At 39.9% G+C, this 13,142-nt stretch overlaps 1 protein-coding gene across 1 annotated transcript in view; it reads left to right on the top strand.

Annotated features, from left to right (window-relative positions):
- robo1 (roundabout, axon guidance receptor, homolog 1 (Drosophila)) overlaps positions 1 to 13,142 on the top strand; it is a 429,020-nt gene that overhangs the window by 226,248 nt on the left and 189,630 nt on the right. The window contains exon 4 of the mRNA XM_072460422.1: positions 471 to 791. Coding sequence (XP_072316523.1) covers positions 471 to 791 — 321 coding nt within the window. The remainder of the gene's footprint in view (positions 1 to 470; positions 792 to 13,142) is intronic.

Here is a 13,142-nt window from a genome sequence, read left to right on the forward strand (position 1 = left end):
TCCTTCCCCAAACCCAAGCCTCATATTCTTGCATTCCATGTGAGAAATGAAATAGATCTGGTTTAATTAAAGTGTTGGCTTTTTTTTGTTAAAGAGATCATTCGTGTGTGTAAAGTCAGCATAAGCATAACTTTTTACTGGCTTTGATTTCAGCACAATCATGAAGGAATCCTTTTCAGTTCTCAGGTTTAACTGATACATTGTACCTAGGAGAGGGAATAAGGTTTGCAAATATAACATAATAAAGGCATACTCATATCTGGGGTACCTCAAGGTAGCATCATGGGACCTCTTATTTTAAACACAATTCATACGACATAGTGATAGATTAAAGATAGCTCATTCTCTATTTACTGTGTTCTCTTGTGCTGGGGAAAAGTATTGAATGTGCCACCTTCTTGACAATGGGCAACCACTTCACATACTAGTGCTGCCACAAACCATACTAACTTTAGTCCCCTCTCTTCCAGGGTCCCGTCTGCGCCAAGAGGACTCCCCACCCCGCATTATCGAGCACCCGTCGGACTTGATCGTGTCCAAGGGCGAGCCGGCCACTCTGAACTGTAAGGCAGAGGGCCGGCCCACCCCGACCGTGGAATGGTACAAGGACGGGGAGCGCGTGGAGACGGATAACCCGCGCTCCCAAAAGATGCTCCTGCCCAGCGGATCACTGTTTTTCCTGCGTATAGTGCATGGTCGCAGGAGCAAACCGGACGAGGGATCTTACGTGTGCGTGGCTAGGAATTACCTGGGAGAGGCTGTCAGTCACAATGCTTCGCTGGAAGTAGCCCGTAAGTGATGCATGGCTTTTTGGATGGCTTTGCAAAAGGATCTTGCACTAAGCTTAATAATAAGACCAGCTTAAAATGTGGGCTTTTTTTTTTTTGACAACAACAATTAAATATCATTATTGTGAAGGATGGTAAAAATAAATCCCAAACCCCACCTGGCCCCCAAACCTCTTGCCAATTATCTTGCTTTGTGAACCATTTCACAATAAATCTGACTCAAGCTAAACATTTACTTTGAAAGACAAAGTGTCACATCACAAACATGTGCCTAAGAAACGTTTATAATATTGATCTGAAGCTGGTCTTACAGAAGCTTGGTCTACTTTGTGAACCCATCCCTGGTTTTGTCCTCCCGCCGTGGAGAGAGCTGTGGATGAGAGCGTGAATGGAGCTCAATAGGCTTCACTGGTCTGTTGCTCTGTCTCCTGAATGTGTTCATTAGTTTGAATAATCCTAAAAGAGATGGGTGTAGGATGTGTTTGGATGAATGGAGTTGACAAATGGCTGTATAAAGCAACAGTGTAACAACATTTAACAATAAAGCTACCTGTTAAATGTGTAATAGTTTAAGCAGTCCCTCAAGGTTGTGGCTTGGTGCCGTTTAAATTTGACACAAAGCAAACACTGATTTTGTCACGTATAAGTTGCAGTAAAAAGTAACTAATGAATATTCCATGTACCCTGAGTGTATCACTTAACATGGCTCAATACAAAATAAATCCCAATGTTAAATCAAATGCAGTTATGCAGTTGAAATAATAAAAAGTGGGATAATGACATAACATATAAACAGATATTATTTATATCTAACTGCAAATGTAATGCAGACTATTCATGCTATGCTTTTGTGATAAATGCCATTGAATGTGTTTAAGAATGATTGGATACAATTCCAACCATCAGCAATTGTGAGAACACTAAATTCCTAATAATATATCCTAGTGCAGATGGTATTATTATTAGTTATTGATCTTAGCTGGTTTGAAATGGAAACTTTAGTCTGTTTTGGTCTGAATCCGTCCATGATTTATCTCCTCCAGCCGTGGAATGTGGGTGAATGGCTGCTCCAGTTTGCTGTCTCCACTGTTTCCAACCCTGAATGTGCTCACTGGTTTGAATAATCTTAGAGGAGAAGGTGCATTTGGTGCTCCCCAGCCCTGAGGAGCAGAGGGCGAGGGGGGTTTCTGATCATCCCAGGGTGAGTGCTCCTCTATAGGGCCCTCAGTAGGTGGTCATGAGCCACAAAGGGAACAAAGGGCCCAGTGTTTGGACCTTCTTCAGGCTGTGTGTCAGAGAGATAAATATGAGGTTTTTATATGAAAAGGAATGCCAGAGTTGCATCCCTCTTAAGTCATCCTTTAATGAAGCACTTTCAAGCTAGTGTGGATTCCTTGCATTGTGTACTACATTCGAAGCAGGAGAACAGAGCCACTTTGAAGTGGGTTAAACTTATCAAGGCTCTGCGAAGAAGCTGCTTTAGTACAGTACGCTCAAAAAAAATTGAACACATACAAGGCAAGAATGGTGTTTTAATACCTTTTTTTTCACTACCAAACAATGCTTTAGTAAAATGACTATATAACTAAAATGTGTTATGGGAGAGACAGACACAAGTGCCACAAGATTATCCACATGTGTATATTAATCTTGTGATATGTTTTTCCTTTTTTACTTGAACAAAAAATGGTTACGCAATGATGAGTTATAAATCATGTCAAAATCTCGTCTTGTCCGACTCTCGTGGACCCGATTCCATGGCTGGTCTCATCTTGTGGGAATTGTTTCTTGTCCCATCTTTATTACACAATGACATCTAGATTCAACTTACTTTTACTTCAGTAGGATGGTAGTCGACTTAAGAAATGATCAATCGACTTGGCCTGTGCATCAATTAATCGATTAAAACAACTAAAAAAATCTGATCCCAAACTGGACTCCCAAGACCACAAGCTCACAGGATTTCATGCAAAAATAAACAGTAACTAGTTATTCAAATTGTAAAATGAAATCTAAAAGTAAAAACAACTCAAAATAATTGATCAATTCTTATCAATTTCACTTCAGTAGAGGTTCCTTTTTTGCAGATCTCTTTGTCCGCGCGGTTTACAATGACAAACCTGGGGCCAGTTTGGGTTTCCGCAGGTTTTCGTTCTGACCAAAGAGTCTGGAAATAAACACAAGCAGAACAACTTCTTTTCTCCTGCGGTCTCTGGCTTTTCTGAGTCTAAACATTTACTCGAGGCAGCAGACTCTTTCAAGTCACTACGGTTTGCCTCATTTTCTCAAAATCCATTTTCTCCGGTCCACACTGCGCAGTTTGCATTGGAGATTCCACATGGCTTTGCTACACCAATTTAAACCGCATGCAATGAATATTAAAGTTGACAATAGACATGTCTTTTTCATCACTTTGATCAGGAAACAACCTTCAAACTGGTTGAAAGCCAGTTAAGACATTGGCGCGTGAGCCCTGGCACTAGCTATATGAAGCCGTTTAATGGGACTTTACAGGATCAAGACAAGGCACCTTTTAATTCTTCGTTTCTGCCAGACCAAAAAAAACGTTTATAATATTGATCTGAAGCTGGTCTTACAGAAGCTTGGTCTACTTTGTGAACCCATCCCTGGTTTTGTCCTCCCGCCGTGGAGAGAGCTGTGGATGAGAGCGTGAATGGAGCTCAATAGGCTTCACTGCTCTGTTGCTCTGTCTCCTGAATGTGTTCATTAGTTTGAATAATCCTAAAAGAGATGGGTGTAGGATGTGTTTGGATGAATGGAGTTGACAAATGTTGACAAATGGCTGTATAAAGCAACAGTGTAACAACATTTAACAATAAAGCTACCTGTTAAATGTGTAATAGTTTAAGCAGTCCCTCAAGGTTGTGTCAGACATCAGCAGTGACTGGCCAAACAACTTTATTAGCATTTGGATTTCAGTTTAGCTCGCTCCTTTCCTGCACATAATCAGTATTTATAGTGCAAACTAAAGCCCCGGGATGTGTCTAAATGCCAGAAGCTTCTACCATAGAAAGACTTCACTTTTTCATTTTGCTCCGCGACGTGACTGTGGATGCAATTGTTGAAGGCTAAATGCAAATTCTCAGCATTTACCCAGAGTTTTCTATTAAATATTTACTTACATTATGCTATTTTACACAAGTGCAATTGGCTGATTGTGATTTGAAAACCTTCTAATAATTGCTAGACTTATTCCTAACGCATGTTTTCAACGTAAATGTGAACGTGTGAAATGGCTGTAATGGAGTTGGTGTAAATGTGGTGTTTAGGTTCCTGGTTCATTTGAAACCGACTTTAAACCGGTGTCCAGCTTAAGCAGACGTACTTACATTATAGGGCTGTGAAAAGTCTACTAAAACTAAACTTATTAGTAATATAAACTATGATCATTTGAGCAAGTATCAATGCAAAAAAATAATTGGAAAATAATACAAGTTATAATAATTTAGTTTTAAAAGTTACAGTAATGACAAAATCATCGAGCCTAGTCCATCGTATTGTTGGCTGACAGTGACAGATTGGTAATTGAATTGAGAAACGAGGAGGATGTATAATGTTCCTGGTTCTTTTTAATACATTAAAAGTTCAAAGTCATCGATTCGTTGTCAAAATGCTACATCTCAGTGGGACCATCCTGGTTAAATAAAGGTCAACAAATAATAAAATGCAATTTATTAATTCACAACCTTAGTTTCTCACCAGTGCAGCCAAAGTACCAGACTCGTGTTACATTGAAAACAGTCTTTAGTCTTTGTGATAGCCAACCCGCGTTGACAAATTAGTTCCCATGGTTTTTTAAAGGGTCTGCAGTGGCTGTGGTGGGGTCAGTCCGGCAGACACACTATCTCCGCTCTCTCCTGCTGGATATGAGAGCTCAGATGTCCAGAGGCTGTCAGCGGGCCCCTGCATGGTAACCCTATCAGGACCAGAAAGAGAGAGGGAGAGGCCCCATGTGTGTGCGCATTCTACTCAGGTCGGATCAAGCTCAATTGTAAAGCGATAGGAACTTTAAATTACAAACGCAAGGAGTTGAGTTAAAGTTGAGTTAAAATATCAATACGGAAGATCGTGCTAAGCTAAACACGAGGCTAGAACTATGGGTATTTGGAGTCAGTGTTGAAGGACTTGATAAGACTACCCCAAATAAATTGTCTGTTTGCTGTAACCCGACCCAAAATTTTTCAAGTGGGTCGGTCGGTAGGTAAATTCTTAATTTTTTACTTTGAAGGCAAAAAAAAAGAGCCAAATGTTGCCATTTTTTGTCTCGGAGTGACCGCCAGGGGTCAGGCTTCAACAGTTAATGACGGAAAATGTCTCGATCAACCCGCTCGGGACTAAATCTTCCGATTTTAAGATATTTCAATCGACCTTTTGTACGCCGCTATCCTTTATTTTGGTAGCGAAGGCGAGCTGGGGGAACATGCGGGGGACACCGGCGCCGCTATGTTTGTTGCTGGGCGTGTTTGCCTCCCAGAATGCAATGCGCAAGTCAAATTTAAATTAAGCCACACCATGACACAGAACGATATGAGCAGTGGCCAGTCCAGTGGCGCTGACAGATGCATCTATCATGTAAAAAGGCAATACAGATTCCCTCCTGCATGATCTGTTTAATACAGAAGCACATGGAGAACTGAAAATGAAGCAATGCGTTATTTGTCCCTTGGGATGAAAGATAGGTTCTCCATCGCTATAAAATTCTACACGGCGCTTTAGGAAAGGCCGGTCGGTGAGTTGGCGAAATATTTGAAAAAAAAAAAGAATTTGCTGTTTTTTTTAACAAAATGCTGATATTTTTTTTTTCAGTCGGCTCGTTTTATAGCGGGTCGGTCGTGTTACGGCAAACAGACATATTATTTTGCTCAGCCTAACCGCAATTCTTTTTTTCATAATGCAGTTCTGCCAGGACCCAGTTAGCAAAACTAATCTTAACCAAATGACCTGTTCCTAAACCTAACATTACCCTACTTGCACACAAAATATAACACATGGTGGTCAGAAATAGTTTGGCTTATCAAATAAACTCATTAAATAATGCAAAAGGTTCTGTGCTTTAAAGTGAGTTATGACATGTTGAGCTGAAGTTGGTAAGTCTTTGTTAAAGTAAATTTAAAACTTTGGCACAAATGGGTGAACCGTTGGCTGATGCAATGGCAAAAGGCTCTTGCAATGTTTTGGTTATACACTGTCTTACCGGCATTTAAAGTGTCTATGACAGGTTTTCAAAATTTCAATTTTTCACTTTATTTGGTGCTGTTGTACATATAAATTATAGTTTTACACCAATCGAGCAGGTATCTGTGGAAAAAACGTTGAAAAATCTGTAGTAAATCACACAAGGGACACAAAGAAACTACTTTTTTTACCCTCTAAATATTAATTAAACAAAATAAAGTCACTCTCATATATTTTGATTTGTCAAATAAAAAACATTGTCAAATCAAATCAAATCAAATCAATTTATTTTTGTAAGGCCCAAAATCACAACAACAGTTGCCTCTGAGGGCCACAGGGAGAAATGAATCAACAATGTCTGTGGTGGCGATGGAGTCAGACAATGTCTGTGGTGGCGAGGGACGATGTCCCAGGGTCCTCTGTCCTTAGACTCTCCTTCTCGGCCAGGAAAAACTACAAAAAAAACCTCTTTGGGAAAAAAGCGTAGAAACCTGGAGGAGTTCCAGTGAAGGAGAGATCCGACTCTCACAGACGGACAGACGGACACGAGGAGACTGGAGCTGGACCCACTCTTCAGGCAGATGAGGGACCGACTGAGGCGAACTGGACCCACTCTTCAGGCAGATGAGGGACCGTCGGAGTCGAGCAGGACCCACTCTTCAGGCAGATGAGGGACCGTCGGAGGCGAACTGGACCCACTCCTCAGGCAGATGAGGGACCGTGGGAGGCGAGCTGGACCCACTCTTCAGGTAGATGAGGCACCGTCGGAGGCGAGCTGGACCCACTCTTCAGGCAGATGAGGGACCGACTGAGGCGAACTGGAGCCACTCTTCAGGCAGATGAGGGACCGTCCACATGGGGCAGGGACCACTTCACCAGGAGAGGGACATCTGGGTCCACAGGTCCTCAGGAGTGAGAGAAAGAAAAAGAAGGCGGTGAACAGTTTGCAAGTGGAATTAAAAAATAAATATTGTTTGATAGCATAAGTAGTCAGAAGAAGAGGATAGTGCTCAAGCTGTCATACTTCCCCCAGCACAGTTACTCCTAGGGCAGCGTAGCTGAAGCTGTGGGTTTATCTTTCTGTTCCTAACTACTCTGACCATAAGCGATTTCAAAGAGGAACGTTTTAAGCCTGGACTTAAATGAAGAGACTGTGTCAGCATATTTAACATGGGTCGGGAGCTGATTCCATAACACAGGGGCTTGGTAGCTAAACGCTCTACCTCCTACAGTACTTTTAGAGACTCTTGGCACCACCAGAAGGCCGGCATTCTGAGAGCGAAGAGCTCTGTTTGGATGATATGGTTCTATAGCATCTTTGAGGTAGGATGGGGCCATGTCATTTATGGCTTTGTAGGTCAAGAGTAGAATTTTGAATTTGATTCTGGACTCGACGGGGAGCCAGTGAAGAGACTTCAGCACTGGCGTAATGTGCTCTCTTCTTTTTGTTCCTGTTAGTAATCTTGCTGCTGCATTTTGAACCAGTTGAAAGCTTTTTATGGAGCTTTTAGGACACGCTGCAAGCAGGGAGTTACAGTAGTCTAATCTAGTCGTTACAAATGCATGGATAAGTTTTTCGGCATCACTTTTAGGCAGGATTCTTCTGATTTTGGCGATGTTGCGCAAATGGAAATAGGCTGTTTTACAAGCTTGATTTATATGAGCTTTAAATGAGAGCTCCTGGTCAAATAAGACTCCAAGGTTTCTTACAGTAGAACTGGAGGCTACACTGACATTGTCCAGTGTGACTATCTGCTCAGATAGAGCGTCTCGTAGATGCTTAGGGCCAAGCACAATGACCTCGGTTTTTTCAGGGTTAAGAAGCAGGTAGTTTAGTGTCATCCAGGTTTTTATCTCCTTCACACAAGTACTAAGTCTGTCTACTTGATCGCTCTGATCAGGTTTCATTGATAAATACAGCTGAGTGTCGTCTGCATAGCAGTGGAAGTTAATGTCATGCTTTCTGATAATGTTGCCTAATGGTAGCATATAAAGAGTAAACAGAATTGGACCGAGTACCGAACCCTGTGGCACACCGTGAATTACTTTAGAGCTTGGTGAGGAGCTCTGGTTTACATTAACAAATTGGAACCTATCAGATAGATAGGATTTAAACCAGCTGAGGGCTGTTCCTCCAACACCTACATCACATTCTAACATCACATTACATTGTGAGATTACATGAGTTTTGGCCCAGTGTTTGCTGGGTAATTTCATAGTGTGATGTAATCAATTACAAACAAGAAGTGAATTTATAAACCTAAAAAAATATCTGTTCAGTGATAACATTTTTTTTTTATTTTTAGCAAAATTCTTAATATATTTATCTTAACTGCATTTTAGTTCAATGAGTCGTCCGACCTGTCAGAGTTATAATTCACGAGTTATGTGTGTAGAGCAATCTTGCATATTTTATCATTTGCCTTAAAAAATAATCCGGGGGGTGTTACTCTGTGTTTTTAAAGTCCATCCATCTTCACCTGACTCGTTGGGATAATTTTGGCTCCTCAGAGGGGAGATCAGGCAAGCAACCATCTTCAGACCTGTCTCACAAAAAGTGATAGCAGCTTTAGATCTGACGTATTGCAAAAGTGTTCTTAGGTTTTACAGGATTTCATCCCCCCCAAACATGCTTAAGTGCATTTGCAGACAGTGGTCCCATTGTTGACCTGGAAAAAAATAAGCACAAATGTTTTACAGATGGAAAAGTTTACCCCTATCAAAAGTGCATTGGGACATATAGGTAGGTGTCTTGCCAAGAGACTGGAAAACAGTACCAGATTTGAAATGGCGACCCCTGGTTTTGGCCAAAGGATTTTTTGGCCTGTAGGCTTTAGTGTGAAATGTGGATAAGAGAAGGGATTACATGCAGCAAATTGTTGGATTTGAACTCACGACGCTCCAGCCTCAAACGCTCAACCACCGAGCAGCACGCTTTCACCAATTCTATGTGTATACATCTGTTTGTTTTATAAGTTTGCCAAAAGGGTTTGGAAAAATGTGGTAATGTGGAGACTTTAACACATCATAAGGTTGTTGGTTCTATCCCCACACTGTATCCCCTATTATAGGAGGGTGTTAAAGACTGTATGACTGTGGTACAGCACAACACAAGTAAAAATGTATGTAGAATCTCTAGAAAATGGAATGAAAAGGACACAACATGCTCATGAGTACGTTTGCTTTGGCATCTCATGTTGTGGACTTTGGAACTTTGAATAACTTTGAATAGTATGTACACCAGTCCGGCTTTCCCTTATCCAGATTTGATGTTAGCACTCCATCTACTGACAGCAGAGGGAATTACAATGGGGAGATAAACAAAAGCTAGCTTGCCCTGACATGCTAATACGAGCACGCAGCTGAAATGAACGTGATGTTACGGAAAACTGCTCAATCTGGCAATGATCTATGGCCTTAGAGGGGCTGTTTTTGCTCAACTACTGATATGTTGTAATAGCAGTTAAGTTATGTTTAAGGGAAAACAAAAAAGAAAAAATATAATAAAAATCCAGGTACCTGATTTGTATTATCTTTTTTTTTTGACATCACTATTCTGATTTTGAAACTGAGTGTTTTTGTGAGGCTCTGAGAAGAAGCAGAGGAGATGAGCTCTGCAACTGCAGCTACGTTTTTGATGAGGTAACAATGCTATAACATGGTTCAAAACTCCAAAAAGTCAATTGTGCCTAATCTGTGTCCTTTATATGAATTAATCGGAAAATATTTTTCAAAGTCTGTGCAGAAGCCTATGTTTATTTAAAGTATTTCACATTAAAACCTGGACTTGGCAGGGTGGCCGGACTAGAATATATTTTTCTGTACCCGGTTCAAACAGTTGTAATGACAAGCCTGTGCACTTTCTCTCCTCTCTGTGATGGCGTGTCGCTCGCCCCTCCACATGGCTTGTACTTAGCCCTATATAATTATGTTGTCACTGTAACATCTACAGAGAGAGCGGGGTGTGTGTAATGTATAGGAACTAGTTTTTCTGGGAATTTTCTGTTCCAAGTTTCCCATCTTGGGAGATACAAACCAACATCAACTTTGATGTCTTAATTCAGAATTCAGCAGCGCTCTACATGAGCAAAGGTGTTGAAATACAAAGAAAGCTATTATCAAGCATGCTTAACATTAGTTTTGCTGCTCTATGTCATGCTTCATATAGTTTAAAACTTAGGTCTTGGAATCACAGGGTCGCTAAAGATTCAAAACAATACATGACCCACAATACGACAATATAAAGATTTTGCAATCATAGATGTTTTTGTATTTTTTTAGAATCAACTACCTTTTTTACATTCATTCTTTACATACATTTATTCTTTTACATACATATTTATTTACATACATACATTCTTTGCTAAACAAGGACCTACAAGTTAATATAAAACACAACCATCAAAGCTGTGAATATGATTTGACTTTCTTTAAACATGCAACAAAATTGCAGCACTGTCACACAAAGATTTGGTTGAATATAACTAATAGTTTTCATGGCAATATATCGATACATAGCTCACAATAACAATCCTTTATCACCAAATTTAGTATCATGATATATCAATGTTTTGATATTTTAGTGCAACCTTAATCTATATATCGTTTTTTGACAATCCTGAACTAAAACTATTGTCATCTTAGAATTCTGCCAGAATTCTAAACATACAAAAACTCTAGACTTCCTGTGACTCTTAACCTCACGGATCGCGCACCATTGTCAACATGTAATTCAACACCTGTTTTCAGATTTAGTGAGACAATCCTAAGAGGAAGTCTCGATCATGAGCCTGTTTCTTTAGTGCGGCACTTTAGCTAACACATTACATATTTGGCTGTTGACTTTATTGAAAGGAGTTGGCGCTTACAGTTTCCTTTAGCCTTTGCGCGATTGTTAGCATAATCCAGCTTTCAGCGGCGTCTGTTTTGCTAGGCCCGGCGTGCAAACCCGGTCTGTTTGGTTTAACATTAACCGCAGCGTGTTTGGAAAAGCTAGCGTCATTTTTCTCTTGTCACCATCTTCCTGGTATTAAACGGTGTAAATAATGGATTTGCTTTGTGCTGTTGGGCAGGACGCTGATAAAGCAGACAGGAGGAGAATGTAGGTCAGATCACTTCAAATGAGTAATGGCTCTTGTGTTTGGTAAAGCGTGTTAAACATTGATTCGCTTCATTCATCAGTGCGATTAATAATAAAGAGTTGGAAAACACAAGCCGGAGGTAAATATTAGTAAATTAAATATTGTTTTGCGTTTACAGTAATTCAATCTTCATTTTGGAATTTATATAATAATTTTACTAGTTTCAGAATTACACCTTGAGCATTTTGCTGTTGTAAATGTATATTGGATTGTCCTAATTTTGATATTATTACAGTATTTAGGCTAAATATCACAATTATCAGTATCAATTATATTATAGTTGAAGAGTTCATTTGCAAACACATACCGGTATTGAAAAACAGCTCAGTTAAGGGGATTTTCTCAAGAAGGAATGGAATAGTTGACATAAACGTGATTGTTTTTCTAACAATTGTAACTTTTATCTGGAGTACAAATAAAAGACCTTTTTATCACAAAGCCAGAGGCATTATTAAATCAAAATGTCACTTTAGTTGTAAATGTATCACTCTAGAAGCCTTCCGTCACCATGTCTCAACATTTATTTGGTTGATAATGTATTCATAAAGTCTCGACGGGTAATAGGAATAACTGTTTGTCTAGTTGACTAACCGTAAAAGACCTAGCTAACTAATCAACTATAACCTCTAGTTGTAGCCCTGTTGCTAGACAAAGACTACATTGTAAACCTTCAAAAAAATATTTTCCATGTTCTTTTTCCTTTAAAAAAAAATAAATGAAGTCTTCAAATACACCTTTGGAAACAAATATTTATTTATTTAAATGATTTATATCCAGGGCCCTGCGACGAGTTGGCCACTGTCCAGGGTGTACCCCGCCTAAGACCCGAAGTCACTGGGATAGGCTCCAGTCACCCGTGACCCCGAAAGGGAACAAGCGGTAGAAAACGGATGGATGGATTTATATCCAGAGTTTCATCAAACGTTTTGAGCTTGGTTCAGGATCAGGAGGTTGGACTGTTCTCTGAATATTTGACCTTTGTGAACACAGGAAGAACATGCAAATTCCACAGAGAAAGGCCCCACACTGCCAGGCAATCGAACCCAAGACCACCGTGCCACACATTGTTGAGAACTAGCAGGTATATAAGTCAAACTGCATTAGCTTTACACACACCCAGTGCTCTACATGTTCCCTCTGTAAATAACCCTTCGCCTGGTCCCTGCAGCAGTAGATATCTCCACTGAGCTAATGGACGCTCGCTCACACTGCAGATAACCTCAGGGCTGCTCATGTGCTGCTGCTGACAACAGCAAAGAGACCCCCTAGACGAGGGTCCGCAGCACAGACCGTTCCAAGTTTATCTCAGTGAGTTTTGATCTCACTGTGTCTGGAAAATGTCAGCGTGGAGTTTCTCTGCAGCCGACCGCTCCAACTGTGTTTGATCTTTATTTGCAAATGTAAAGGTGCACGTATTTAAAGGTGCACATATTTAAAGGTGCACTATGGGGATTCTAAAGGAGGAAAATGTTATTGTTTTTTCTAAATTGTTTCACAGTATTTCACAATTTTATGATTATTCAAGCCTATTTAGCTTGACAGTCTGTGACAAAACTAAAGTCCCCACGGTCTAACATGTGACTGTTCCTCAAGTTTGTGACAGGCTTTACTAAAAATTACTTTCTGAAAGACAAAATAAAGGAACATTTGACAAAAACAAGCCAGATAAAATAAAGTACTTTACATTTAGGTATATATTTTTGGGCTGTATATTGAACAAAAAATACTCCATTTTGCTTTTAAAATTGTCACGTTTAAAATGTTTTGGTCTATACGATTGTGTTGTGATCTTGATAATCACGATTATCGATTAACCTAATAATCGTGACACCCCTAGTTGGACCAAAGTAACAACATTTATACAAAAAATAACCCTAAACTCAACAAATAATACAAGAGCATCCAATTAAACGCAGATATATTTGGCATGGAACACCAAATGGCTGTCAAAGATTTGTCAGTTAATAAATATCAATATGGTAATGGTTATTTTCAAATGTTCCATAATAATAGGACA

This window comes from Eucyclogobius newberryi, unplaced genomic scaffold, assembly GCF_026437365.1.
Source record: "Eucyclogobius newberryi isolate DKJ021-1_F unplaced genomic scaffold, fEucNew1.0.hap1 SCAF_10, whole genome shotgun sequence".
NCBI classification, from domain to species: domain Eukaryota; kingdom Metazoa; phylum Chordata; class Actinopteri; order Gobiiformes; family Gobiidae; genus Eucyclogobius; species Eucyclogobius newberryi.